This window comes from Melitaea cinxia, chromosome 26 (assembly GCF_905220565.1).
Source record: "Melitaea cinxia chromosome 26, ilMelCinx1.1, whole genome shotgun sequence".
Classification (NCBI taxonomy): Eukaryota; Metazoa; Arthropoda; class Insecta; order Lepidoptera; family Nymphalidae; genus Melitaea; species Melitaea cinxia.
In genome coordinates, this window is record NC_059419.1 from 8,902,944 (window position 1) to 8,929,428 (window position 26,485).

At 35.2% G+C, this 26,485-nt stretch overlaps 1 protein-coding gene across 1 annotated transcript; it reads left to right on the top strand.

The window, feature by feature from the left end:
- Positions 1-457: 457 nt before the first annotated feature.
- Positions 458-26,048, top strand: LOC123666457 (membrane-associated guanylate kinase, WW and PDZ domain-containing protein 1). Its single transcript, XM_045600549.1, has 21 exons — positions 458-672; positions 4,002-4,201; positions 5,591-5,700; positions 7,291-7,390; positions 7,894-8,025; positions 9,300-9,429; positions 10,095-10,297; positions 10,500-10,630; positions 10,922-11,023; positions 11,590-11,689; positions 13,962-14,084; positions 14,366-14,782; positions 15,426-15,539; positions 16,295-16,430; positions 17,581-17,656; positions 18,272-18,401; positions 21,357-21,481; positions 22,595-22,686; positions 24,255-24,335; positions 25,373-25,503; positions 25,879-26,048. The coding sequence occupies exons 1-21, from the start codon at positions 458-460 to the stop codon at positions 26,046-26,048; spliced, it is 3,018 nt and encodes a 1,005-aa protein (XP_045456505.1).
- Positions 26,049-26,485: the final 437 nt, after the last annotated feature.

Sequence of the window (26,485 nt, forward strand, 5' to 3'; positions counted from 1 at the left end):
AGGGGAGAGGAATGTGTATTGTTTTCGATATCTAAATTCGTTACGATTCCGATGCACCTGCAGTGCATTATGCAGATACGTCGGGCGTTAATTAACGTTACATGCAATAGTGTACCCAGTTGAATACGTTTTTATTATTCAACTACTAAATTATAGATTAAAGTAAAATCAGTTACGGTAACTGCGTGGTAGTGTATGTTACATGATAAACTAAAAAATAGATGAGCTGACAAACGAGGAGTCATCAGATCACAAAATGACTCATAGATGGTCAGTGGCATGTAGTTTTTGTTTTGTTTTTATAGTGTGTTTCTTACTTTGATGACTAAATGGCAAAGAATGCAAAGAATAATTGAAAAGGCTATCGCTTATTTAAAACTATTTGCGGATTGGCGCGAATAACTGTGAAAAAGTGCGTGGTATTTTAGAATGCTTGTAGAATTATTGGAATAGTGCAATGGCTCAAAGCTCAGTTGATTCGGATAGACTGTCTTCTGCTGGTATTTCTACTCATAGCTCAGGAACAGCAGGAACTGTTGGAGGGTCAGTTGTTGGTGTGAGAGCTGGCGACCCCAATCACAAGAGAGATGATGAGGATGACTACAATTTGGGTCCCTTACCTCCTATGTGGGAAAAGGCATTCACACCATCTGGTGAAAGATATTTTATAGAGTAAGTACTAACATTTAATCGAATAGTAATTAAGAGTATATGTAAATTTTTATTTTATTGTTTAATATTTTGCTAACTTAACTATCTTTAATTTTTTTTTATATAAATGATATCATTTTGACTTTCGTTAAGTGTGTGTATCACCTTATAGCGAAATAAATGTTTTCATTGCATTTCATTTCAGTGAAATCAATAATCTTGTTACTAAGTCAAATAACTTATTAAAATTAACAATTCAATCAGTAGAAAATGTGTTACTACTATCGAAACTTGCTAATGATGTTAAACAGAACAGTGTAGATGTATTGAGCACATGAAAGTAAATATTTTGAAGAGATCCAGAAATAGATATATTGTTTTAAAGAACAAGCCTAGTTTCAATCAAAAATTCATTGTAATCCCTACTATGACTAAAGAAATCATATAATATTAAAGTTTCTATGTATTTGATAAATTGCAGTTAACATTTAAGAGTTTCAATTGTAGTTAATAATGTTTTTATGTTATGGAAAGAAAAGAAATAAAAGGTAATGCTTAAAACATTAATATATTACTAATATGCTACAAGTTTTTCTTTAAAATCATTGTAATGTAATATTTTTTATAAATATAATTATGCAAATGAAAATAAACAAAAAGTTATTATACTTTATATGCAGGGTAATTATTTTATTTTTCAAGGTAACTTTTTATATTTTACTTTTGTTTCATTACAATTTTAATTCAAAACAGGTTATTGCATGTTTTCTTTGCATACAATATTTAAGGTAGTCTTTGTAAATTATTTTAATAAAATAATTATAAATAAATAAAATTCATAAAAGTTTGATGGTAGGTGTAACTTGAAGATCTCTAAAGAAATCTAGCTAGGAATCCCATAACAGCTGTAGTTTTAGTAGTAAAATTATCTTAGAAATTGATCCTTTACATATTAGAGTGGGACACAGCTCAAAATTGGAGCAGTCCAACAAGTCCAACAGACACTACCTCAACCTTATGATCACATCTAAGTTATAATGCTCACGAGTAGTGTTGTGTGTAACCAAGGTGACTAAAGTAGCCAGAGCACCTAGAGAGGATTGCGGTTATGATCGGTAACACCTTTGCAATGTTCCTTGGTATTATAGGTGTCTATTACCACAGTATTTACTTAATATCAGCGGGATTTTATGCTTTAATTGTCAGTAAATAAAATTGTTTTGTTATTAAATTAACTCTAACTAATTTTCATACCTAAGTGGTATTAAGTTAGCATTTTAACTATAAATAAAATTATTATTTGTTAATTGAATGAAAAAAAAAATAATAAATAGTAAAAAGAAGCGTACATTATGGAATCTAGGTCATTTACATTTATAGTAATCTGCTGTCGATAGTTTAATACTTTGAAGGTAGCTAGCCTAACCCTGACCCATATTAAGGTTATTCTTTAAGAACTTACTTAAGTACTATAAGTAAGTAAGTACTATAAGTAATACTAGTGTTGCATTGTATTACTTTTAAGAGGTAAACCACAATTGAGAATAACGTTGACATGAGTAATATTACACATAATTATATGATTACTAGCTGACCTGGCGAACTTCGTATCACTTTATTTTTTTCTGAAATATAATAATAACATAATATATCAAAATAAAATATAGCCTATCTTTTAAGTTGGATCAAACTGCACACGGTGTGCAAATTTGACTAAAATCGGTTAAGTAGTTTAGGAGTCCTTTGAGGACAAACATTGTGACACGAGATTTATATATATTAAGATTTAACTGTGCAATTTTTTCCTACTTTGAAATAACATAACTAACACAGTACAATTTCTAGGGCATGGTTTTTTGCATACTTGTATTTGTACAAATATTTGTTATGGGTTTAGGTGTCCCTTTGGGTCTCCCCATTGTACCTTAGAAAGCATGTAAAGCTATCGGTCCCAGTTGTCATCAAAGACACCTACCTGATAGTGATTGTTACTCATTGCACATAATATATCCCGCAATATGCAGTGCAGCATTCTGGTGGATTAAACTTTCACCTTTCTTCTTCATGAAGAAAGGACTATTCCACCACATTGTAGGATATTACAGACTGAATTAATCAAAAATTGACAAGACTAAATTACTCTCTCAAAAATTCAATGAGATACCCGTGGAGTTCATCTTCTTTCCTTGTGTACATTTTTTTCTAATTTTTTTTTTTTTTATCTTCTGCTTCATGGCAATCTGTTTTCCAACAATAAGCCACTTCTTTGTTTGATTTCGCAGATTATGTTTTCCTCAAGAGCCATACTTGTATGAAACTTTTCACACGACTCTCTTGATGTCAAGTGGTAAATCTTTTATGTAGGCTCGGTACGTCACCTCTTTTTAACCGGGTATGCTGAACAGCGCCTTCTCCGCTCAGAGTGTGTGCCTAATAATGTAGCTATTTAAGGTATTGAAGTATAGATATATTGTTGAATTGAAATAGCCAATTTTTTTTACAACTTATGGCAAATGTACCAGAATCATCAGTTATAATTATTCTAAACTTTATTGTACACTAAATCAATTTGTTTATATAGTTCGAGCTGATGGAATGTTTGCTTCGTTAGCTCGAATTGCGTTTCTTTTAAAGTGAAACACTAATCTAATTAATTTTTTTTAAAGTTTTCTATTATTTACAAATTACTGCAGCAATACCACATATTGAGTATTACGTACTGTTAGTTAATTAGTTTTGGCAATCGCAATATAGTTTGCAGATCTAGAGTATATTGCGATATTTATTTGTAGCTGTTATTTTTGTTCTTTGCAAGAAAAATATGAAAAATTATTTAATATAAGCGAATAATTAAACTGTCTTAAATACTGATTGATTAACACTGACTTACAACAGGAACAGTTATTCAAAGGCAAATAGCTTTGAATAACTGTTCGTGTATTAGTGATGTACAACTAAGATGCTATTATTACTAAACGCTTCAGCCTGTAAAATCCCACTACTAGGCATAGGCCTCTTTTCCCATGTAGGAGAAAGATCAGAGCTTAATCCACCACGCTGCTCCAATACAGGTTGGCGAATATATTCCTTACTAATAGTAATGATCACTGTCAGGTGTACATGATAACAACCGGGACCGACAGCTTAACTTGCTCTCCGAGACACGGCGGGGAGACCCACAAGAACTGAACAAACACCCAGACCACGGCAAATATCTGTATGGCCAATACAAATGTTTTTCATGTGTGGAGATCGAACGCGCAACGGTCAGCGCAACAGCCACAATCTAGTGCGGTGACCGTTGCGCCAACGCATCGTTTTATTAATAATAATAGTATTATTTTTTTCAGTTATAACACAGGAACATCTCATTGGCTGGATCCAAGATTGGCACGGGTCAGGAAACACTCTCTTGGGGAATGTGGCGAAGACGAGCTTCCGTATGGATGGGAACGAGTGACTGACGAAAGATATGGCTCATACTATGTGGACCATATAAACAGACGCACTCAATATGAAAATCCTGTGCTACAGGCTCGTAGACTACGAGGTAAATTTTCAATTATCAAGCATGCGCAAAGAAGTTTTACTTCAAAAATCTGTCTAAAGATTCGAAAACCGCATAATTTGGGTCATAATAAGTCACGTTAGTAATATTAGCATCGCATTATATCGTATCGCTATTCTAAGTCAAGACTGTGTTTTATTTTTAATATTTTCATAATGAACCCAGATTGAATGTTTATAGAATTTAATAGCGTTGTTATAAGTATTTTTTCTTATATTTTACGACTTATGTATTTTAGACATATTTACAATACTTAAGAATAATAATAATTGAAAATGACACAATATTTTATAATGTTATATAAACCAAAATTTTTACTTCGAAAAATTTCGACTATTATTAGATACTAGCTGTATTTATGGTATACTAGCTGTACCCTGCGCACGTTGCTACGCTTTTTTTATTTCGGTTGTACCAACTCAGAAACCTTTGTGGGCTCATGCACAATACTTTGCTGAAGATCATGACACGATCAATATAGTTTAAGATTCTATAAAGGACATACAAACAAACATTCATTTTTATATATATATAGATTAAAAAAAATTAAGACAATTGAGTAATAATGTGAAAAGTGAAAACAAATTTACCGTCACTCAGTGTCCATGACATAGTATTTAATAACATTAAATGCAATATTAAATTAACATAAAAAAAATTAAAAGAGTAATCACATAATGAATATAATTACAAAACTGAACACTTTGATACGTTCGCTAGCTAACATTCATAAATCAAACAAAATTGTCTATTTACTGAATTATTATATCATTACATAGTATAAAACAAAGTCGCTTCCCGCTGTCTGTGTGCTTAGATCTTTAGAACTACGCAATGGATTTTGATACAGTTTTCTTTAGTAAATAGAGTGATTACAGTGGAAGGGTTATATGTATAATATATGCCTAATATACTACTATATTAGGCGTGTATTATACATATAAACCTGATCTTCCTCTACAGGAACACTGATAGTTTTTGCAACCGTGCGAAGCCGGGTCGGATCTCTAGTTATGTTATATATCATTGCCATCTACTCGAAACTACTCTTGTCTAGGAAGATCAACCAATTTTCTTAATCTTATGAAAAAAAACTTGCTTAGTTTTTAAACTACCAATGAGATGTTTGATGATTTTGGATCTCTGTGGGATTTTATTTAACATAATCATGTGGATTTATCAGATTTTTCATAATATTACATAAAGTACCGAAGTAGTCAGATATATCCTATCATTTAATTATTTTTGTAAAACATTCTATTCGACTAGTGTACTAGACTACAGATACACGTAGTAGAATACTTATCACTTGGTAATAGGTATAATTGGTATTATTATTACATTTGTATAAAATTTAATTTACTTTTGTAGCCGAAAAAATGGCGTCAGAAAATGGCAACAACAATCAAGTGAATGGCCCTCCGCCAACAGGAGAGCTAAGAGGCGAAAGATTCACATTAAATCTTACTAAAGGACCTCAGGTGATATAGAAAATTTCTACTAATGTAGTTTATGTAATAGTAAATTGTTTAACTGAGTTTCTCATTCGGTTCTACCCGCATTGTTATTAATTGCTACTATATAACTACAGATCTAACTATACTATCACAGCTTGATACGCGTTTGTCGAGATACCTGACAAGTCAGTAACGTAGCGTGAGGAGTGCCGGGGGAGGCATAAGCCTGGGCGTTACACGAAAAGGGGCGACTCCACAATTTTTTCAATTGACAAAAAAAATTATTCCAAATTGTCACATCATCATCATCATCACATCAGCCTATCGCAGTCCACTACTGGACATAGGTCTCCATAAGTTCGAGCCAAAAATGGCGTGTGTGTTTTGCCCATAGTCACCACGCTGGGCAGGCGGGTTGGTGACCGCAGGGCTGGCTTTGTCGCACCGAAGACGCTGCTGCCCGTCTTCGGCCTGTGTATTTCAAAGCCAGTAGTTGGATGGTTACCCCGCCATCGATCGGATTTTTAAATTCCAAGGTGGTAGTAGTACTGTGTTATCCCTTAGTCGCCTCTTACGACACCCACGGGAAGAGAGGGGGTGGCTATAGGAGGGGGTGGAATTGATCCTTTATTGAAAAAAAAATATTAAATTATTTGGTAGGGGCAGCAAATTATCGGTCGGTCCTGGGTGGCAGTTTTTTTGCAGACCCCGGTTGGTAAAAACCACGCTACGCTACTGACAAGCAGTTGCCATATTTGATAGTTGACTTGGGTGCTTTGCTCCTATCAGTTAAAGCATAATGAATCATAGCCTATTTTACTTTAACGGTAAATTAATTGTTAGGATTAATTAAGTAGTAATTTATCTATAACAAAAAAAATGTAAACTTATAATAATAATAATAATAAACAATTATTCATACTCACACACATACATCGATATACAGTAAAGACAAAAAAAAATATAGAAATCACAACATAACAATTCTATTGCAATATAACTAACTATATAGATATTATGACAAATAGCTAAATTGGAAACAATGAACACAATATACAACCGAAATAAAAGACAATGAAATTAAAAACAATAATAATAGGTAACTACCCACATAAAATCAACAATAACAATTAAAAATACCAAAAAAAAATGAAAAATAAGCAAAATATATATAAAAAAAGAAAGAAAGCGGCAACCTGTATAGCGATGTACTGATGGGAGCATTGAAACGGATGACGCTCGGCATTTGTTGGAGAATCAAGACTCCAACGCCGATTTTCAGCGTCACCCGTAAAGAGATAGGCGGAAAGCAGTTCTTATATAAAAAATATATTAATAAACTATAATAAAAATAAATATTGAACATGGGTACACATATAATAAGATACTAAAATTATATACATATGATAAAGCAAAACAATTAATACGTCTTCACTTTAATGAATGAAAAAAAAAGCATAAATAAATATAGAAAAATGGATTGGTGTATTAATTTTGTTATATAATAACACATAAAGTAACTCCTTTAACAATGACAATTCCAGTTGCGCATATTTCTGTTAACTTGTGTATATATATCTTGTGTATATATATATTGTGTTTTATTATTTTTAGGGCCTGGGATTCACTTTGATTGGCGCCGAAGGAATACCAGAGACAGAAGGATACTTGCAAATCCGCAGTATCGTGCCCCACAGTCCCGCGTGGATTGATGGTATGATTAATTTTACACTACACATATACTACAAAATATAGGCTTCAAAATTCTATCATCGCCATCACACAACACATACACACGCATGCACATAAATACGAACGTACGCACACACGCAATACACGCATACACACATCTCACCCATACAATATTTTCAATAAATAAAATTGCTTTTTTGCTCGCAAATGAAAAAAAAAGTTGACTTCAATTAAGTACATAGACAAGTAAATGCGCGTTATCTAAGATTACTTAAAAAACTATTCATCAGATCTCAATCAAACTTAAATGGAAAAAATTTAAAAAAAAATGAAAATACTAGACATCAGCTTTTTAAAACAATTATCGGTGAAAAGTAATGCAGTATAATACAACATAGGTCGACGGAAAGGTCAAGTAAATGCACATTATTAACTCGAAAAGAACTTGTGAGATCGCAATCAAATTTAAATGGGACCATATGACACGCACCACCTTTAATAATTATTACCTGTGATTATTTGCAGGAGCTCTCCGGCCTGGGGACGTGGTAGTGGGAGTGGGCAATAGAGGAGTGAGGGGGTTGTCGCACGCGCAGGTCGCGCAGATCTTCCAATCTATCACACCCGGCACTGAGGTCACCTTACATCTTGTGAGAGGTAAAGTTTTTTTCTTCTTTTACTAAGAACACAAGAAATTGTATGAGTTTGGGCAGATTATGGACTATCTGTGAACTAACTATAACTTGTAACTAATCATTTTGTATTATTACAAATTGTTCGGAACACAAACTTTATATTAATTTCAGTCTTAGTCCTATCACTTAAGAAACTTGAACTTCATTATAATTTTATCAATATTAAAATAATAATGTATATAATAGCATGTGAAGCAAAAACTTTGTTTGCTTTTTATGAAAATTCGCGGACGGACGAGTATGAAATATGAAATGATATATTTTATGAGTTTAGTACACCAAAATCAAGACACTTAAGAATTATTGTTGAGTTTTAACAATACGTCAACATAAAATACTATAAAAAATCAAATCTATTCTCTTTATAATAATATTACGTATTGTATATAACTTATACTTAAAATAAACTTGAAAAACAATGTTATTGAATTAACTAGACATGTTCATTGTTCTTACAAACAATAACAGTTGAGAACTGGGTTATCATTGTTGTATCATTATGTTATGTGGTGTAGGGATTTAAGAGATGCCAATGTTAAAACATTGAAATAAGATTGTTCAATTAGTATATTTAATTAACTTGTTAAAAAATTTCATATACATTTTTTCGTTTTTGATTTTTCAGATTTGATGTGATTGTAAAAAAAATTAAATAAGGTTTTAAGAATTGCAATGTTGTTACAATGGTGACTAGTAGAATACTGGTTCAGAAGTCAATTTAATTATTCAAATAGATATAAACGCTTAAACGCATCTCACCCAACGGCCTCCAGTAGGGTTATTTCCTGTGTCTTGAATCTGGAAACACACATTACATAAACACAAACTTCCAGACTACGACAGACGTCTATATGGGCAATACAAATGTCTGTCGTGAGCGGAGAACGAACCCGCTATAATAAGAGTTCGTTTCGAAATTTTATTTTTATTAATAATGTTATAAAAAATAAAAAAATAAATTATTTTCAGGTAATCTATATAAAAATTAATCACCGAAATGTTTGTGAGCACTTAACTTCCGAATGTCTGCACTAAATATGATCTTTTGTAATCTCTCTTTTATCAGTATTGTGTAAAACAAATGAAAAAAATCGATATATTCACAGAAAAATGGCGATACGAAGTACACCTTAGTTTTAAATAAAGTAATAGGACAATGAAAATTTAAATTCTTTTATCAAACGGCCAATAAACCTTATTAAACGTTTTATAGTAATTATCGTAATTGTTTTCCAGGCTACCCCCTATCATTCGACTCCGAGGACCCCAACACTCGTGTCCTCAGTACACTAGCAGTGGATGCAACGACTCCAGCAACCTCTGATGCAGTTGCCATGCAGCAGTTGACTAGGGCTCTAAGGACCAGGTATGCCTTAGAACGATGCTATTGTGGTGGCTCTAAGTCAAACGCTATTTTGGAAACTCTTTTTATTATACATAGTAGTCGTAATAACAAAGTTATGTATTTAAATAAAAACAAGTGTGATTTAGACCACACGACTGGAGTAAAACTTCTGCACAAAAGTCCTGCACTGTGTCTTGATATACGAAACGTAACCAGCTATGAGAGAAAGAGAGAAAGAAAATGTGTGCTCGCACCTCTCTCTTGCTCCATTCGCCTCACCCATTCACACTTTTCATAACGCTCTCGTCACGTATACACCAGCTTACTCCACTAGAGGTTCCCCTCAATACCTTGAGGTTATTAAAGGACATAAGCCTATTCAACAGAGACTACCACTATAGTAAAAAAATCGCACGCGAATAAGCTAAAAATTGTATCATGTACAAAATACATACAACTCAGAGATTGCACATTTTGTTTCACTTAAAATAAATAATTAAAACCAGTCCTGTCACAATACCTTAATAAATGTCTTTCTTCTTTTTATTTGTATATACAATGTTAATTGTAAATAAGATCTTCCATTATATGTATTAAATATCTACTGAGAAGTCCCCCCACCCTCTCTAGAAGGAGACTTTATTAAACTTCTCGTCGAATTTCAATATTATCTTAATTTATTTCAGATTCAACCTTGACTCTCCCAATAACGTTGACACTTCGCAAGGTAGAGATGAAACAGACAATTCTCCGGACACGCCACACACTCCAAACCAACGGAGACTGATGTCTAGGTCTTTTGATTTGGATGAAATGGGAACAACTAATGAAAACAATAACTTGCCTCCGAGGTGCCCTTCTGCAGATCATCTGCTGTCCTTGGCCACAGGTAAATCTTTTATTTATTTAGTACTGGTTAAAAAAGTGCAGTTTCAATATTTTTAATTTGCAGAAATTTTCCAAAATTCTTCAGCTTTCTTATTTCAATTTTTTTTTTGTTACATTGTTACGTATTGTTACGTTGTTTGAACATTAAATTCAGTCAACATATTTATCTCCGAACTTATACGTGTTCATTTTTTTTTTTCAAGATCATCAACATCGTAATAACAATGGTATTACAAGCGAACCCGGCCGCGAGCTAGTACTCACGCTACTTAAAGGCGCCGCTGGCTTCGGTTTTACTATTGCTGATAGCGTACATGGACAGAAAGTTAAAAAGGTACTACTTTACTATATTTAGCAATTAAAGTAAGTAATAATAATTACTTTATACTTTTCGAAATCTTTATTAAAAAATATTTAATGGGATAAGTGAAAAAAATTATTCATCTATATACAGATCATTGATACATTCTTAGAATTAAGAAAAATTATATTATTATATACATGCATATATATTTTATTTCGTTTTATGAACGTGATCTTTTTATCGCAAAATTAAAAACGAAGTTCAGTGCTATGTTCGCCAGGTCAGCTAGTATAATATAAAATCCTTTGTTATTTCCCTTAGGTATTGGATCGCAGTCGATGCGCCGGTCTTCGTGAAGGCGATCTGTTGTTGCAAATCGGTGAAACAGACGTTAGGCATGCTCCACACCAGCATGTTGTTCAAGTAAGAGATTATTCTATTGTTATAGCCTGTCGAACTTGGTACGCGTGCTGTAGAAACACACATATCTAGGTATATATTACGATAGGAATTATTACGAGAACTTGTATGACATAGGCTATGTTCCACTAAACGCCCGCAACGATTGTAACACCCTCTGTACCGTTCCACCTAAGAACCGTTGTCGTCGCGAGCATTTGCTCGACGTCATAGATAACGTCACTGTTCGCGAACACATCGCACCCACTTCCCAGACAAAATATTGATGGGTTATAGTGGCCTTTGACCAAAACGTGGCTGGAATTCGAAAAAACAACTGCCAATGTCAAATTTTGAATGTCATCAGAACTCGGTGAACCATGCTGACATATTCATCAGCTCACAGCGCTCAAATGCGTTCCACCTATTAAATTCGCCTACATTGCCCGCGGCGTTCTTACTTTAGTGGAACAGCAATTTCTGCGGTCGTAGTCAAAGGCGTTAAGTGGAACGTAGCCATAGTTAACGTAAATAACACTCCTTTCCGCCCACGTTGGATAAAAAAGACCTCTATGTGTATATACCCGCAGGTGTTGAAGGAGTGCCCGTCCCTGTCGGAGAGCACGCTCCGTGTGTGGCGGCACAGCGCTCGCGCGCCGCGCAGTCGCTCCGCAACACGCGCGCCCCTTCGTGAGTGCCCCCTTTTGTCGTTCTCATTCTGAGAGAGAGAGAGGGATAGAGTGTTTTCTAAATACGAGTTGGTTGCCTCGACACGGTAACACCGTCTCAGTGCTGAAGAAATATATTTGTCTCTCTCGCTCTTTTTCTTTCTCTCTTTCTCATTTGTTGCTTGCCACCTTGTGTTAGTCAAAGAGTGTGGAAGTAGTGAGGACGTGAATAGTTAAGTAGTTAATAATTGTTTTATCGTTTTATTTATTTCAATGTGTATAGATCAGAGTTCGCCAAACCGATTCATAAAGGTAACCGTTTGAAACGGTTACCGTATGAATCTGTTACCGATTGAAAAGATTACCGTTTTATTTCGGTTCCAAAACCGTAATAAAACGGTTACCGATTAAACTGTATTACCGAAATATAACGTTATGTATTTCGGTTTTAAATGATTCGGAGAAGTAACAGAGGGAGACAAAATCTGTGAGCCATCGTTTGAAATGAAGAATCTGTAATGTTCCTTTGCTTTTATTGATAATGCTTGGTTTTTCATAAGACTGGCTTCTTTAACTATGAAAGTAATTAAGGTTTTTGTTTTGAATTATTCGTTATATGCAATATAAACATTAACGCGAAAAAGAGATGAAAAAAGTAGGCGGCCCCTTTTACCACTCGCGCCGCTACAAGAAGCTACAAGAACGGGAATTGCCCGCTTAAACTTACGACGCGAACGTTATGCCTACGACCGGTTTATTTCGATACTGTATTACCGATATGATTTGGTTACCGAATGATTCTCTTACCGTTATTTTGATTCGATAAGTACTGTTTTATAAAGGTAAATAACCCATACCGGAATATCTCTGGTATCCGAGTATGAAATATTTATAAATAAATAAAACATTTTGATCAATCAATGAATGAAAAAATTATCATAATGAAATGAAATGAAAAATTAAAATATTTTCATACTAGCTGCACCCGACGATTGGGGTCAATAGAAATGCGTAAAGGGGTGAATGGAAAAACTTTTAGGGCTACCACTAATGACTTATCCAACAATGAAAAAATGTAAGGTTGTGTATTTAAAAGTTGTTTTGGTTTGTAAATTTTAAATGAAATTTAAAATTTGTGATATAAACTATTTATGCGTATAAACATAAATAATAAAGTATGTTTCTTTTTTAACCAATTCTATTTTTATAGAATGTTATTTCTTTTCAAAAAATCATACAAGATACTTCTTATTCGTATTTTTATTTGAATTATTATAAACTAGCTGCTGTCCGCGACGTCGTCTGCGTGAACGCTATACAGCACCAAAAATACCTATGATTATACCTTTTAAAATAACATTCATTTACCCGTTTCTTCTTTACATTTCATATCTACAGAAAAATCTCATAGATGGCGCTGCTTTAAAATTGTCTTGTCTACTTATATTCATTTAGTTATGTTTATCGGCTTAGTTACTTATATTGCGTGATTTTTACAGTGTGAAGCTAGCTTATATAGCATGGTTATTAACATAATAACAACAACCTTCAAATATGCGTCGTTAGATTACACGTTGTTACAGAATGCGTTGAGGAAATAAAGGTTCACTGCTCGTTCTCGGTAGGTGAAAGCATGATAATATGTAGCCTATATGTGACGCCGCGTTGGCGCAACGGTCACAGCCATGGATTGTACCTGTTGCGCTGGCGGTTGCGGGTTCGATCCCCGCACATGACAAACATTTGTATTGGCCATACAGGTGTTGGCCGTGGTCTGGGTGTTTGTGCAGTCCTAGTAGGTCTCCCCACCGTGCCCTCGGAGAGCACGTTAAGCTGTCGGTCCCGATTGTTATCATGTACACCTGATAGCGATCGTTACCCATAGTTGGAAATATATCCGCCAACCCGCATTGGAGCAGCGTGGTGGATTAAGCTCTGATCCTTCTCCTACATGGGGAAAGAGGCCTATGCCTAGTAGTGGGATATTACAGGATGAAGCGTATAACCGTATGTTGACCCGACTTCTTAATAATATTCGTGCCAAATTTGAAGTAAATCCATGCAGTACTTTTTGAGTTTATCCTGGACATACATACAGACAAACAGACAAAAATTCCAAAAACTATATTTTTGGCTTCGGTATCGATTGTAGATCACACCCCAAGTATTCTTTTAAAAAAAATATTCAATGTACAGTTTTGACTTTCCTACCATTTTATTATATGTATAGATTTATTATTTTATTTATTTCATGGTAATATGAATATAAAGTAATTAACGTAATTTTATTTTAGCGAATTCAAACAATAACGTCCAGTTGGGTCGCAGTAAGACACCGACGGCTGAGCAGTTGCGATCGGCGCCCCTGCACACTCCGGACAATGAACTGCGAGAAAGACAGAATGGTCTAAATTCAGGTAAATTTAATTGTCTTGTGAACAATTATAATAGCTAAAACATGTATCATTGAAAACCTACGAGATTTTTTCATTAAAATATAACAACATTATACTTATTTTTAAACAATAGTTTGCTTTTTTTCGATTATGAATTAGATTATGTAAAATATACAATTGGTATTAATGTCTAGAATCATATTAGCGTAGTTGAGCAAACTGAATCCATTTAGCTAGCGTAGTAGCATTATTTTAGTCAGCTAACAATTCACTCATAACATCTTAAATGTCATGTTTATTAGTGGAAGCGACATACGCAGTTCCCGAATCGAAGAATCGAGAAAATCGTGAAAGTATAATGGAAAGGAGGCGGCGAAGTAGTACCCCTGGGGCAAGACTGACATTACCAGTCGTCACACCATGGAATAATCAGGATAACCAAGATATACAGGATAACCAGTGGCAACAACCCTGGCTAGACAACTCGAATGTTAGAAACTGGGCGGAGACCCAAAAGTGGGATGAGTCTGGCCAAAAGTGGGATGGGAATAACACGGAGTATATTGGACGGATGGATGGGCCAAGTAATGGTTGGGATCCCTCTCAAGAGAGATGGAATAATAATTGGGGGGAAGTCCCTACACCAACGGTTCATGTGGATATGAATGCAGCGTATTGGAGGGGGAACGCCAGCGTCGCAGATAGTAGTGATAATGGAGGTTAAAATTTTTTACCTTATTTTTTATAACAAAATGCCAATATCACTAATTAAAATATTGAAAATTCAACTTACACAGTTTAATTCAAACATTCAAAAATTTTTTTAATATTAGTCTATTGCTGTTTTCTTGTACTGATATATGTAGTTTCTGTATACTTTTTAACTGAGCCACAGTAGGAAATTTCCTAGTAGTACCTCGACCTCACAGAAGATCAGAGCTAAATAATACTGCTTTCAAGCAGTGTTGTGTTCCTGTTGTTTAGTATGGTGACCAGAGCTCTTGGGGGATAGGATTGGCAATGCGCTTGCGATGCTTCTGATGTTGTAGACGTCTATAAGCTATGGTAATCGCTTACCACCGGGTGAGCCGTCAGTTTGTTTGCCGTCCTAGCCATATAAAAAAATGTCTGCTCATAATATAAATTCTCAAATCGTCACAATTATCATATTGTCATCGTTATTTCAGTGATATTTTGACATAAAATAAAATATTATTGACTGTTAAAAGTTAATGATAACAAGTTGCTCAAAATGCATTTGATCCCCTTAAGCAAATTTAAATCAGAATCAATTTGAATCAGATTAGTGTAACGTCTTTCACGACGTTATAATTTTATGTACATGAATTAAATTCCCTGCAGGTTTTCCTGAGGATGGTATGCTCCCGTCTCCCAGTACAGCGGCGGTGGGTGGACTGTCCAGGCAATCACCCTCCACCAGCAGGAACCGTCCACATTCGCCTTCTAATTCCACTGGTAATTATAAAACATTATATTAACACTAACCCAAAATGTTTTTACAGGAAGGCAAATAATAATAAAGCCGAAGATGACAGCTCAGCAAGAATAATAATACTTTTTACTAATTTTGAACACTATTTTGTCTTAATCCTTCCCTTATATGAAAAAAGAGGCCTTTGCCGCAGCAGTGGGATATTACAGGCTGAATGCTTTGTCTAAATCTCATTTTTCTCACTTAATTACTGACCTCAGCAGGAATTCCGGATGAAGTCAAATAGAAATAGGAATTTAAGAGCAAATTAGATTTATAACTCAACTGCTACTTCTGTATGACTGATTTTTGTAGCTTAGAAAGGCTATTTACTTATATGTGGTTTCATTTATATTTGTTCCTGAAACATTTGTCTACCTCAATATTGAATTTTTTGTTATACTACGCCCAAAGTACTACTGCCTTAGTATTTAGTAACAATTAATAATTTAATTGAGGTAGGGCAAGATGTATCCTACTCATAATCTAGAGCAATCCGTCTGGGAAGTGCCACAACCTTACAGAATACTCACAGCTATATAACACTGCTTTGAAACAGTGTTGTGTTCCTGTGATAAGAATGGTGGCCAGAGCCACTGATGAGGGTCGGGGGGTCGGGGTCAGCAACGCGCTTGGAATGTTTCTGGTGTTGCAAGTGTCTATAAGCTACGGTAATCGCTAACCATTAGGAGAACCATACGCTTAATAAAATCTTTAAATCCCGTGCGTATTGTTCCAGGACGCATGAGAAGCAATTCACCTTCAAACGCGAGCGCTTCAGAACGACTTCTGAACAACTCTCCTTCAACACGTCTTCAAAGTCAGTCGCCATCTAATAATTCATCTAACAGTCGACTAAAAGGATCACCGTTAAGGTAAATATTACGTAATTACTTAATAACTTAACACAAATTTAATAACATATTTTGAATTACCAATAGCATGAATAGACAAAAAAAAATTTTTTTAATATTGTAACAAAACAATATTAGTGTAGTTATACGTGCGATAAAGGTAAATAACTTAAATTGCTCATTATACAGTTTTAGGTACTTTTGTCATCTATTAAACTTTTAATGTTTATAATAATTTATTTTTAGTATATTGTTTTTAATTAAAAAAAATTTTCTTTGAAGCCTTCAGAAGATCTATAAACCGATAACTATAGTGATTTATAGCAAGTAAGTTTATTATAATAACTCCATTTGTATATCCGATGTATGAATACATTACTTTAGTTTTGTTATTTTGTATGCTCTATATCTTCCTATTAATGAGTGTGTGTGTGTGGCTAGAACGTAATATTTATGAATGTTTACAAATCTGTGCAAAATTTAATTAAAATCAGTCCAATAGTTTCGGAGATAGCCTGGACAATCATTGTGACACGAGCTTTTTATATACTCGTATATAGATTACTTTAGATAAGTAAAGTCATCCCTTTAGTCTCCTTTTTATAGAAATGTCTTATATTTGGTCTATTGTCAATTATTGTTTACATTTCTCCATATATTTTTAATATTCACTCTCAAACCCTGACTTTTGGATCTGTAGACAAGCGTCTGACACACAGCGCCCTCTGTTTGCCATATCTGTTGGCACAAATTGCATAGTATGCTACGTTGTTATAACTGACATCAGAATACTAGTTTTCTACAAAGTAAAGAAAAAATCGCATTTATCTTCACAGTTGTTTATGTGATGTACATTCAAATATGAAAGTTTTAAAGCAAAATAGTTTTCTGCATAATACAGAAATTAGCATATTGCCTACATAATGCATATAAAATGAACCGTGAGCTGGACCGTCATGCTAATACATTATTATCATTAATCTTCTTAACGTACATCATATATTATTTTTATTGTTTATTGACGGAAGAGGATTTTACATTTAGTTTATATTTGCATTTATTTATTTATTTATTTGTTAGTCATCATTTTAACATTTGAATTTTTTTTTTAAACTTTAAAGACAGTGAATAATGTTATATTGTATATTTATGAATAACACATTATTTACAGGTTACGGTCACCGACACGATCGCCATGCTATGCAGAAGAAACTCAGAATGCACTATACGTTGCCAGCTACCCACAGGTATAATAACATTTAAAAATATTTTAAACATAAATAAGAGGCGCCAATTTATTACCTACATAAAATCAGCTCACGTATCATCATCATACAGCGCGTTCGTAAGCTCACACATAGCAATTAAATATTACAAAATATATTTACATTTTAACTTCTATTTACAATAATCAGCCACAGCAAGTTAACAAACAGACATCTTTTTGGTCCTTCGAGCCGGATATGAACCAGCGACCTATGGATTTAGAGCGGTTGTTAGATTTGACTACTATATGATATCGTGACATCGCTCTAGTGTAGTGATGCGTGTAGTTTTTTTATATAATTAGGTCGGCAAACAAGCGTACGGCTCACTTGATGGTAAGCGATTACCGTAGTTTATAGACTTCTGAAATACCAGAAACATCCCAAGCGTGTTGCGTTTAGCAACTCCTTCAGGTGCTCTGGTCACCTTACTCACCAACAGGAACACAACAAAGGAAGATATTTCCTGCTGTGCCCTACCTCAGCTGTACAGTACGGACGCGCTCACGCACCGTCAATCGCGGGTTCGATTCCCGCTCGGGATGGTATGGAGAGTGCCGGTCGGCCCGGGCTCAAGCGCAGTGTGCGCAGGTGCAGGCGGGCGGCGGCGCGGACCCGGCGGCGGACGTGCGCGTGCGGCTGGCGCGCGGCGCGGCGGGCTTCGGCTTCCGCATCGTGGGCGGCACCGAGGACGGCAGCCGCGTGGCCGTGGGCCGCGTCGTGCCGGGTGAGTGGAAACTATCTTTATAATATAAATAATTAGCCGACCCGTGCCCACTTCGTTGGGCGTGAATTATTATTATATCAACCAAATAACATACTTTAAAGAACTAATTTTATAGCACTTAAATAAATAATATGTTGCTCCAACGCCATCTATCAAAAATCGAGAAAACGTCGTCGATAGACTAAAATAAGACTAAATTAATAACGTCGAAAGACTAATAAATTGTTTTCTAATAGCGATAGATGGCGCTAGTTTATTTACCATTTTGATATTATATTTTAATCTTATTCTTATTTACTGAATTTTTTTGTTCAAATACAATAAAATATAGCCTATGTCACTCCTGAATAGTGTAGCTTTCTGTTAGTGAAAGAATTTTCATGATCGGATCAGTATTTGCGAAGATTACCCCCTACATACAAACAAAGTTATAAACTTTACCTCTTATATTAGTATAGATAAATAAAAAGCCTTTATTCGGACATTACATTTACAACTATGTTTCCATATATAACATTGTAAAATTATTCACACATATGCCATTTTTTAACTTTCCTTAAGTCCGTTTGCCAATCGACAAAGGCCTCCAACCTATTCCATTCTAATGTCTCTCTAGCCACCCTACTTCATATTATACCTGCAACCTGCCTGATATCATCATCCCACCTTTTTTAACCGACTTCCAAAAAAGGAGGAGGTTCTCAATTCGACTGTATTTTTTTTTTTTTTTTATGTATGTTACATCAGAACTTTTGACTGGGTAGACCGATTTCGACAAATTTTCTTTTAATCGAAAGGTGATGTGTGCCAATTGGTCCCATTTAAATTTATTTGAGATCTAACAACTACTTTTCGAGCTATATCTAATAATGCGTTTTTACTTGACGCTTTTTTCGTCGACCTACGTTGTATTATACCGCATAACTTTCTACTGGATGTACCGATTTTGATAATTCTTTTATTGTCGGAAAGGAGATATCCCAAGCTTAGTACCATGATAAGGAAACCAGGATCTGATGATGGGATCCCAGAGAAATCGAGGGAAACTCTTGAAAATCCGCAATAACTTTTTACTGGGTGTACCGATTTTAATAATTTTTAATTTAATCGAAAGCTGATGTTTGTCATGTGGTCACATATAAATTTTATTGAGATCTGATAACTACTTTTTGAGTAATCTTTGATAACGCGACTATTTTTTCGTCGATCCACGTTGTATTACTCGTCGATGTAATTGAAGTCGGTTTTTTTTTTCGTTTGCGAGCAAATACAATTATTTTTTGTCTACCTCTTTTTCTTTTACCTTCCCCTGGGTACTATAGTGTAACTATTTTGCTCCACTTGTCCTTTCCTCTGATCATGTGTCCCGACCACTTCCATTTTAGTCTTTTTATTTTTAGGGCTACGTCCTGTATCTTGGTCGTTTTCCTAATCTCAATATTTCGTTTTCTTTTCCCCTTTTTTACTCCTATCATACTTCTCTCCATTGCTAGTTGACAAATGCCAATTCTGTCCATTGTGTTTTTTGTTATCGCCCATGTTTGACTTCCATACATTAAAATTTGTAAAATACGGGCATTAAAAAGTTTACTTTTTATTGTTATGTGTACATTTTTGTCTTTCATTACTTATTTTAGACCCCAATACCTTTTCCAACTGTTTGATATCCTTCTTTCGATTTCTTTGTTTATGTTAACATTAGGTGATATTAGCTGTCCGAGGTATATATATACATAACTGATTTGTGACTCACATTTATACTGCTTTTATATCCATTACTCATAAGTTTTGTTTTTTCGGGATTTAATTTTAGTCCTACTTTTTCACTCTCAGATTCTAATTCGTTTAACATTATTTTGTTTTTAAACGAAAAATCTACTACATTATAATTTTGACATACGTTCGTTTCCCAAACATTGTACAACAAATTCCAATGACTCTGGTCGATATAATTAATATACAACTTATGAAATGTAGTAATTATAATAGGTTTCCGGAAAGTGCTTTAAAGAGAGATAAAGTAAAAGAAGTATATGATACTATTAAAAACGTTAATGTTTTCGAATGGAAACAAAGCCTGAAAAAGCTATGGGTTCCACATGAAACTTATTATGTTGTACTCGTTGTAAAATTTTATTATCCAACAGAAAAACTTAATGGTTAAATTTCGTACCCTGATTAACGATCGCTATACAGTGTCTATTTATAACGACCGGGAGTGATGACTTAACGTACTCTCTGAGGCGCGGTGGGGAGACCCATAAGGACAGACATCCTAACCAGAAAATAATGTTTGTGCAAATACAAATATCCATCACGAATGGAAAGCGAACCCTTTTTTTTTTAATATCACTAGTTCGGCAAACAAGCGTACGGCTCACCTGATGGTAAGCGATTACCGTAGCTTATAGACGCCTGCTATACCAGAAGCATCGCAAGCGCATTGCCGACCCAATCCCCAATCCCCCCCAGGAGCTCTGGTCACCTTACTCACCAACAGGAACACAATACTGCTTGAAAGCATTATTATTTAGCTGTGATCTTCTGTAAGGTCGAAGTACTACCCCAGTCGGGCTGCTCCAATTTTGAGCAAGAAATTCCTGCTGTGCCCTACCTCAGTTGAAACCCTCATCGGTGTTTTAGGCGCCTACACACGATACTACACCAGAGCTGTACAAAGACCTACAATTTTATTAAAAAATATGCCCATCACCATTTCGCTCTTTTACAATATTACTCACATAAACTAGTCGACGACTTATGCACCTTTTGTTACATTCAGAAAACGGTTCGTTCCGTTTACGAACTGATACATTTATAGTCTTATTATAATGTTAATATTTCGTCAGAAAAACAAACCGCTTCCTAAATATATAAACCGAGCATTATTGAATGCATTTATTACAAACGTTATTCAAGTCGCTGACATCACAATATAACCCACCGTGTCAACAGGCGGCCCGGCGGACGGTCTCCTACGGCCGGGCGATTTGTTAACGTCAGTGGATGGAGTGTCACTCGCCGGAGCCACACACGCGCTGGCCGTGGCTTACGTCTGCCAAGCTGCTGCTAGAGGACACGTAAGCATTTTTAACTAACTTTTTTTATAAATAAATAAACTCTTCACACTCAACGGCCCCCAGTAGGATTCTTTCCTGTGTTGGGGGTCCGAAAACACACACAATACACATGCACAAACGCCCAGACCACGACACACATCTATATGGCCAAAAAAATATCTGTTGTGAGCGGGGATCGAACCCTCGGCTGCCAGCGCAACAGTCAGCACTGTGACCGCTGCGCCGACGCGTTGTCAAACTGTATTTAGCTTTGTATATACAGGTACAAGCAAGATACATTCAATTGTTCCGCATACATTTCTTTTTTTTTTTAATATCACTAGGTCGGCAAACAAACGTACGGCTCACCTGATGGTAAGAGATTACCGTAGCTTATAGACGCCTACAATACCAGAAGCATCGAAAACGCGTTGCCGACCCAATCCCCAATCCCCCCCAGGAGCTCTGGTCACCTTACTCGCCAACAGGAACACAATACTGCTTGGAAGCAGTATTATTTAGCTGTGGTCTTCTGTAAGTTCGAGGTACAACCCCAGTCGGGCTGCTCCATATTTTGAACAGGAAATTCCTGCTGTGCCCTACCTCAGTTAACTCTGTAAGCTATGTACAAAAAGTTGTTTAGACAAGAAATAGTTTTTTGACGTAAATGAAACATGTAATAGAAACATAGTTTTCTAATGTTTACGCGAATTTCACTCATTATAATGAAACAACTTTTTCTTATTTTATCGAGTTTATTAAGTTTTTAGATGTCCGACGTTTCGGATACTTAACAGCAACCATGGTTTCGGGAGGAGGGAGTCCTCCGATATAATCCTAAAGAGTTGTTTCATTATAACGTAATAGACATGTCAAATCATATCGAAAACTATTCTTCATTTATTGGATTGATTGATACATGTTGAATTGAATGCCTCGTACTTTGATATACTTTATAAACTGTAAGTCTTTAAGACTTAGTATGTTAGTGGAAAATAGCTATCACCTACGCCCTTTAGTCCATTTTGTTTTATACTCATTCTCTTTTCTTATAAAACAACTGATAATTAACTTTTTTTTTTTCGTAACAATGAATGTAAATGTATTAACAAGTATAAATTTAAATTATTTCAGGTGACACTCGGTGTGAGACACAATAGAGCTGATATCCAGCCTCTTGGACTGCCAACCATGCCAGCGACTCACCCCCATCAACCTATGTTGGCGTGAGTTTTTTCACGCCTTTTTATGGTTTTTTGGCTAATAATGATAATTTTTATGTAAATATGCATGAATATATACAATGTTCTAATTCAACTAAGCCCATACCAATCAAAATCTAAACTTTTCATCATTAAACGAAATTAATCATATGTTTTCATAATATAATTTGTGGTGTGAAATTATAATATTATTTTTAATTTTTATAATATGACATTTATTAACAGATAAAAATTTTGTAATCAAGAAATTGTCAAGTAAAACGTTGACCATAGATTAAAAAAAATTCTGCTGTCTAAACATTTCTAGTGTTTACCTTTTTTGAGTTTTGTGACATGTTACATTCATATTTATAGTCTTTATTCTTGAAACATTAGTAAACTCGTAGATTGTAAACGGTAATTGACAAATTGGACCGAGTAATAATAATACATTGACGCGTTCACACTTTTTTTTTTTTCTTTTTAATTTGCTTATCTCATTATTTATCTATAGTTTTATGAAGAAAAAACATTTGATAGTTTTTTTTCGTTTTTATTTTGTTTGTAATAGATAAACTACCAAAATTTCAGGTCCGGTTGTAAAAATTCTTTCTCCAGTAGAATGTGACATTATTACCAATCAATATCCAATTGACTATATTTATTTATTTATTTATTTATTTTCTTACATCTAATATTACAGGCATAACCCAATTCATTAGACATAGTAAAGGAGACAAAAAGCAAAAGGAAAAAAATATTCAACTACAATTAAAAGAATTAAATGGGAGACAGTGAAAAGCTAATATTAACTGAATAATGTGATATGAGACAGTTTTAGTACTGCTCCTTTCATTAAGTTGCTATTTCCCAACGAAGAGATAATAAAAAAATCGGACCATAATAAGTGAGATTAATGTGTTAATAGTAATTTACAAGAATGTCGAGAGCCGCTTTATCTCTTTCTGTAATAATTATTGTAGTATACATATGTAATATTTATTGTAACGTACTGTAGATAGTAAAAAATGGGTTAACAGAAAGAATATGTACTTAGACTTGAGATTTGTTAGGCCCGCTGTTTCAGCTAGCACGGACTTTTTTTTAATCAAAAAACACAAACATTAGGTTACTTTAGGAAGAAACGAACTTGTCTGTAGGTGAAGGGAGTCGTCCATTAATCACGTGAGGCTCGAAGAGGGGGGGGGGGGGGGGGTCGGAAAGACAAAACAAAACATCACAAGAAGGGAGGGGAGCTACATTGACTTATCATGTGTAGTTATTTTTCGTTGAACCTGTTTAAAAATTTGTATCACAACGTTTAATATTTCAAAATTTATTCAGAGCTTACATGTATTTAAAAAAATACACGTTATTAAAAAAAATACACGTGATTTATTTTACTTTAAAACCGCACCAAATATTACCAAGGGGGGGGGGGGTAGAAGGACAGTGATTAAAGGACGAGGTAGGTAAACATGTTTATATTAAATCATATTATCCTGAAATGTCTTAACCTGTCCTTAGACGGGTAAAACGCCGCTACACAGCTAGTACATTACACAGGTTGCTAAGTATGACATATTATACAGGGAACCGCTGCACCACGTGCCGGCTTCCTACAACATCTTGCATCCAGCGCCGATGTACCCGCCCACCGCTCATATGTCCATGTTGGTTGCATTTTCTTCCTTATGTACATACTATTTAGGTTCATACTCATTTGCATGTTTGTTCATAATTTAACTAATCTTGGCGCAAGTGCTATGAATGTATGGGATTTTTGGATAAAATAAAAAAAGAATGGCTTCGAAGTGTTTTGCCGATTCTTTAACTTAACTTTTATCAATAACTATAATTAATTGATGACAATAATATAATTTAATTTTTGTAGAATTACGATTTAAAAGTGTTTTAAAGTAAAGTGAATGTACCACTAGTAACATTAAAACATTTACCAAAAAAAAATTAAGACAAAAGTAACATTATAATACTGTAATTTTAAATAACTGTACTATTACGTACTACGTACTGTAAAATAACTCAATTGACAGTTTATATATCCTAACTAGCTTTTACGCGCGGCGTCGCTCGCATTGATTTTTTTAAATAAAAAGTATCCTATGTTACTTCTAATACCTCCAAGAATATGTGTACCAAGTTTCATGCCGATCGGTTAAGTAGTTTTCGCGTGAAAGCCTAACAAACAAAATTACATTCACATTTATAATATTAGTAGGGATTATTTAACATAAAAGACAAAAGTACGTCCCTTAGATGTACCCCATTGTGAAATAACTTGTATTTCGTGCACTCTTCATATGTTCGTACAATCATAGCAATTTGCGTCAGAATAACTTGAAGCGTTTTTCCTTTCTTGAAAATATCATAATGATAACAATATTATGGGTAACACAGATATTCATACTTCATTTGGTATCTATAAGAAGAAAATAGTGACTCATCGCTGTCACTTAGTCACGCCCATTGACCGAATAGAAGTAAATCCAATAAATCGTAATAAAACAGAACCCCTAAATGAACAAAAATGTTTAAATTGACAAGTTGAAGTGAGCCCCTCTTCAACTTGTCAAATTAAACATTTTTGGTTTTTGTTTATTGTTCACTTTTTTTTTTTATAAAGAAAGTAGAAAATATCTATAAAATGTTTTTGATATACTCGGGTTGTGATAAAATGTACATTTATTAGGTACGGTGTCCAATACGACACAAATGCAGGGTGGTCGCCGACGCCCTACGACGTGACCGTGACCCGGAACGAAGGAGAGGGATTCGGTTTTGTTGTAATATCCTCTACCAACAAAGCCACTAGTACCATAGGTAAGTTATCTTCCAGTTTCTATTCTTCTCACTTTCTGTCTCTTTCGTTTTGCGAGGAAAAAATATTTGACGTTCGTTAATATAAACATCTGGTTTTAAAGCCTACTTGTTATAGGAACTTCTGATTGATTGATTTATAAAAAAATATCCATAAGAATTGCATTACCCTACTGGGTGCCACCAATCCGTAGCAAATCAATGTTCATGAACCCCGTCTTTGTCCTTAACATGGTTAACTCTCTTGTAATCCAATTCATATTACATACACATCGTTGATACTGCAATACCTCGTAACCAACAGTGGCAAGAAGGTATTGCAGTATTGCCGACAACATTAACATCTGATCACACACAAACGGCTCACGATGTCCGCAGGCCAGCTGATCCCCAACTCGCCGGCGGCGCGCTGCGGGCGCCTGCGCGTGGGCGACACCATCGTGGCCATCAACGGGCAGCCCGTGCGCAACCTGCCGCACCCCGACGTGGTGGCGCTCATCAAGCGCTCGGGCGCCGCCGTCACGCTCACCGTCACGCGCCACGACTGACCGGCGGGTGAGTGGCAGTAGTAGTAGTAGCTAATAGTGAACGAGTCACTGCCGCACCCCGACGTGGTGGCGCTCATCAAGCGCTCGGGCGCCGCCGTCACGCTCACCGTCACGCGCCACGACTGACCGGCGGGTGAGTGGCAGTAGTAGTAGTAGCTAATAGTGAACGAGTCACTGCCGCACCCCGACGTGGTGGCGCTCATCAAGCGCTCGGGCGCCGCCGTCACGCTCACCGTCACGCGCCACGACTGACCGGCGGGTGAGTGGCAGTAGTAGTAGTAGTAGTAGCTAATAGTGAAAATGTTTTCTTGAAAATATAATTTTTTTAGTTAACTGTGAAAATTATTAACTATATTCATAAAAAAAAAAAAATCTCCTTTCAGATGCAATAAAATAACCTCAAAACGAATCTACTTACGTACTTCCGAATCTGTGTG

Excerpts from the sequence above, each read along its gene's own strand:
- LOC123666457 (XM_045600549.1), top strand. The coding sequence starts at position 458 with ATGGCTCAAAGCTCAGTTGATTCGGATAGACTGTCTTCTGCTGGTATT. Across the intron at positions 14,085-14,365 it reads ACAGAATGGTCTAAATTCAG|TGGAAGCGACATACGCAGTT; the intron begins GTAAATTTAATT and ends CATGTTTATTAG. Across the intron at positions 21,482-22,594 it reads AAGCTGCTGCTAGAGGACAC|GTGACACTCGGTGTGAGACA; the intron begins GTAAGCATTTTT and ends AAATTATTTCAG.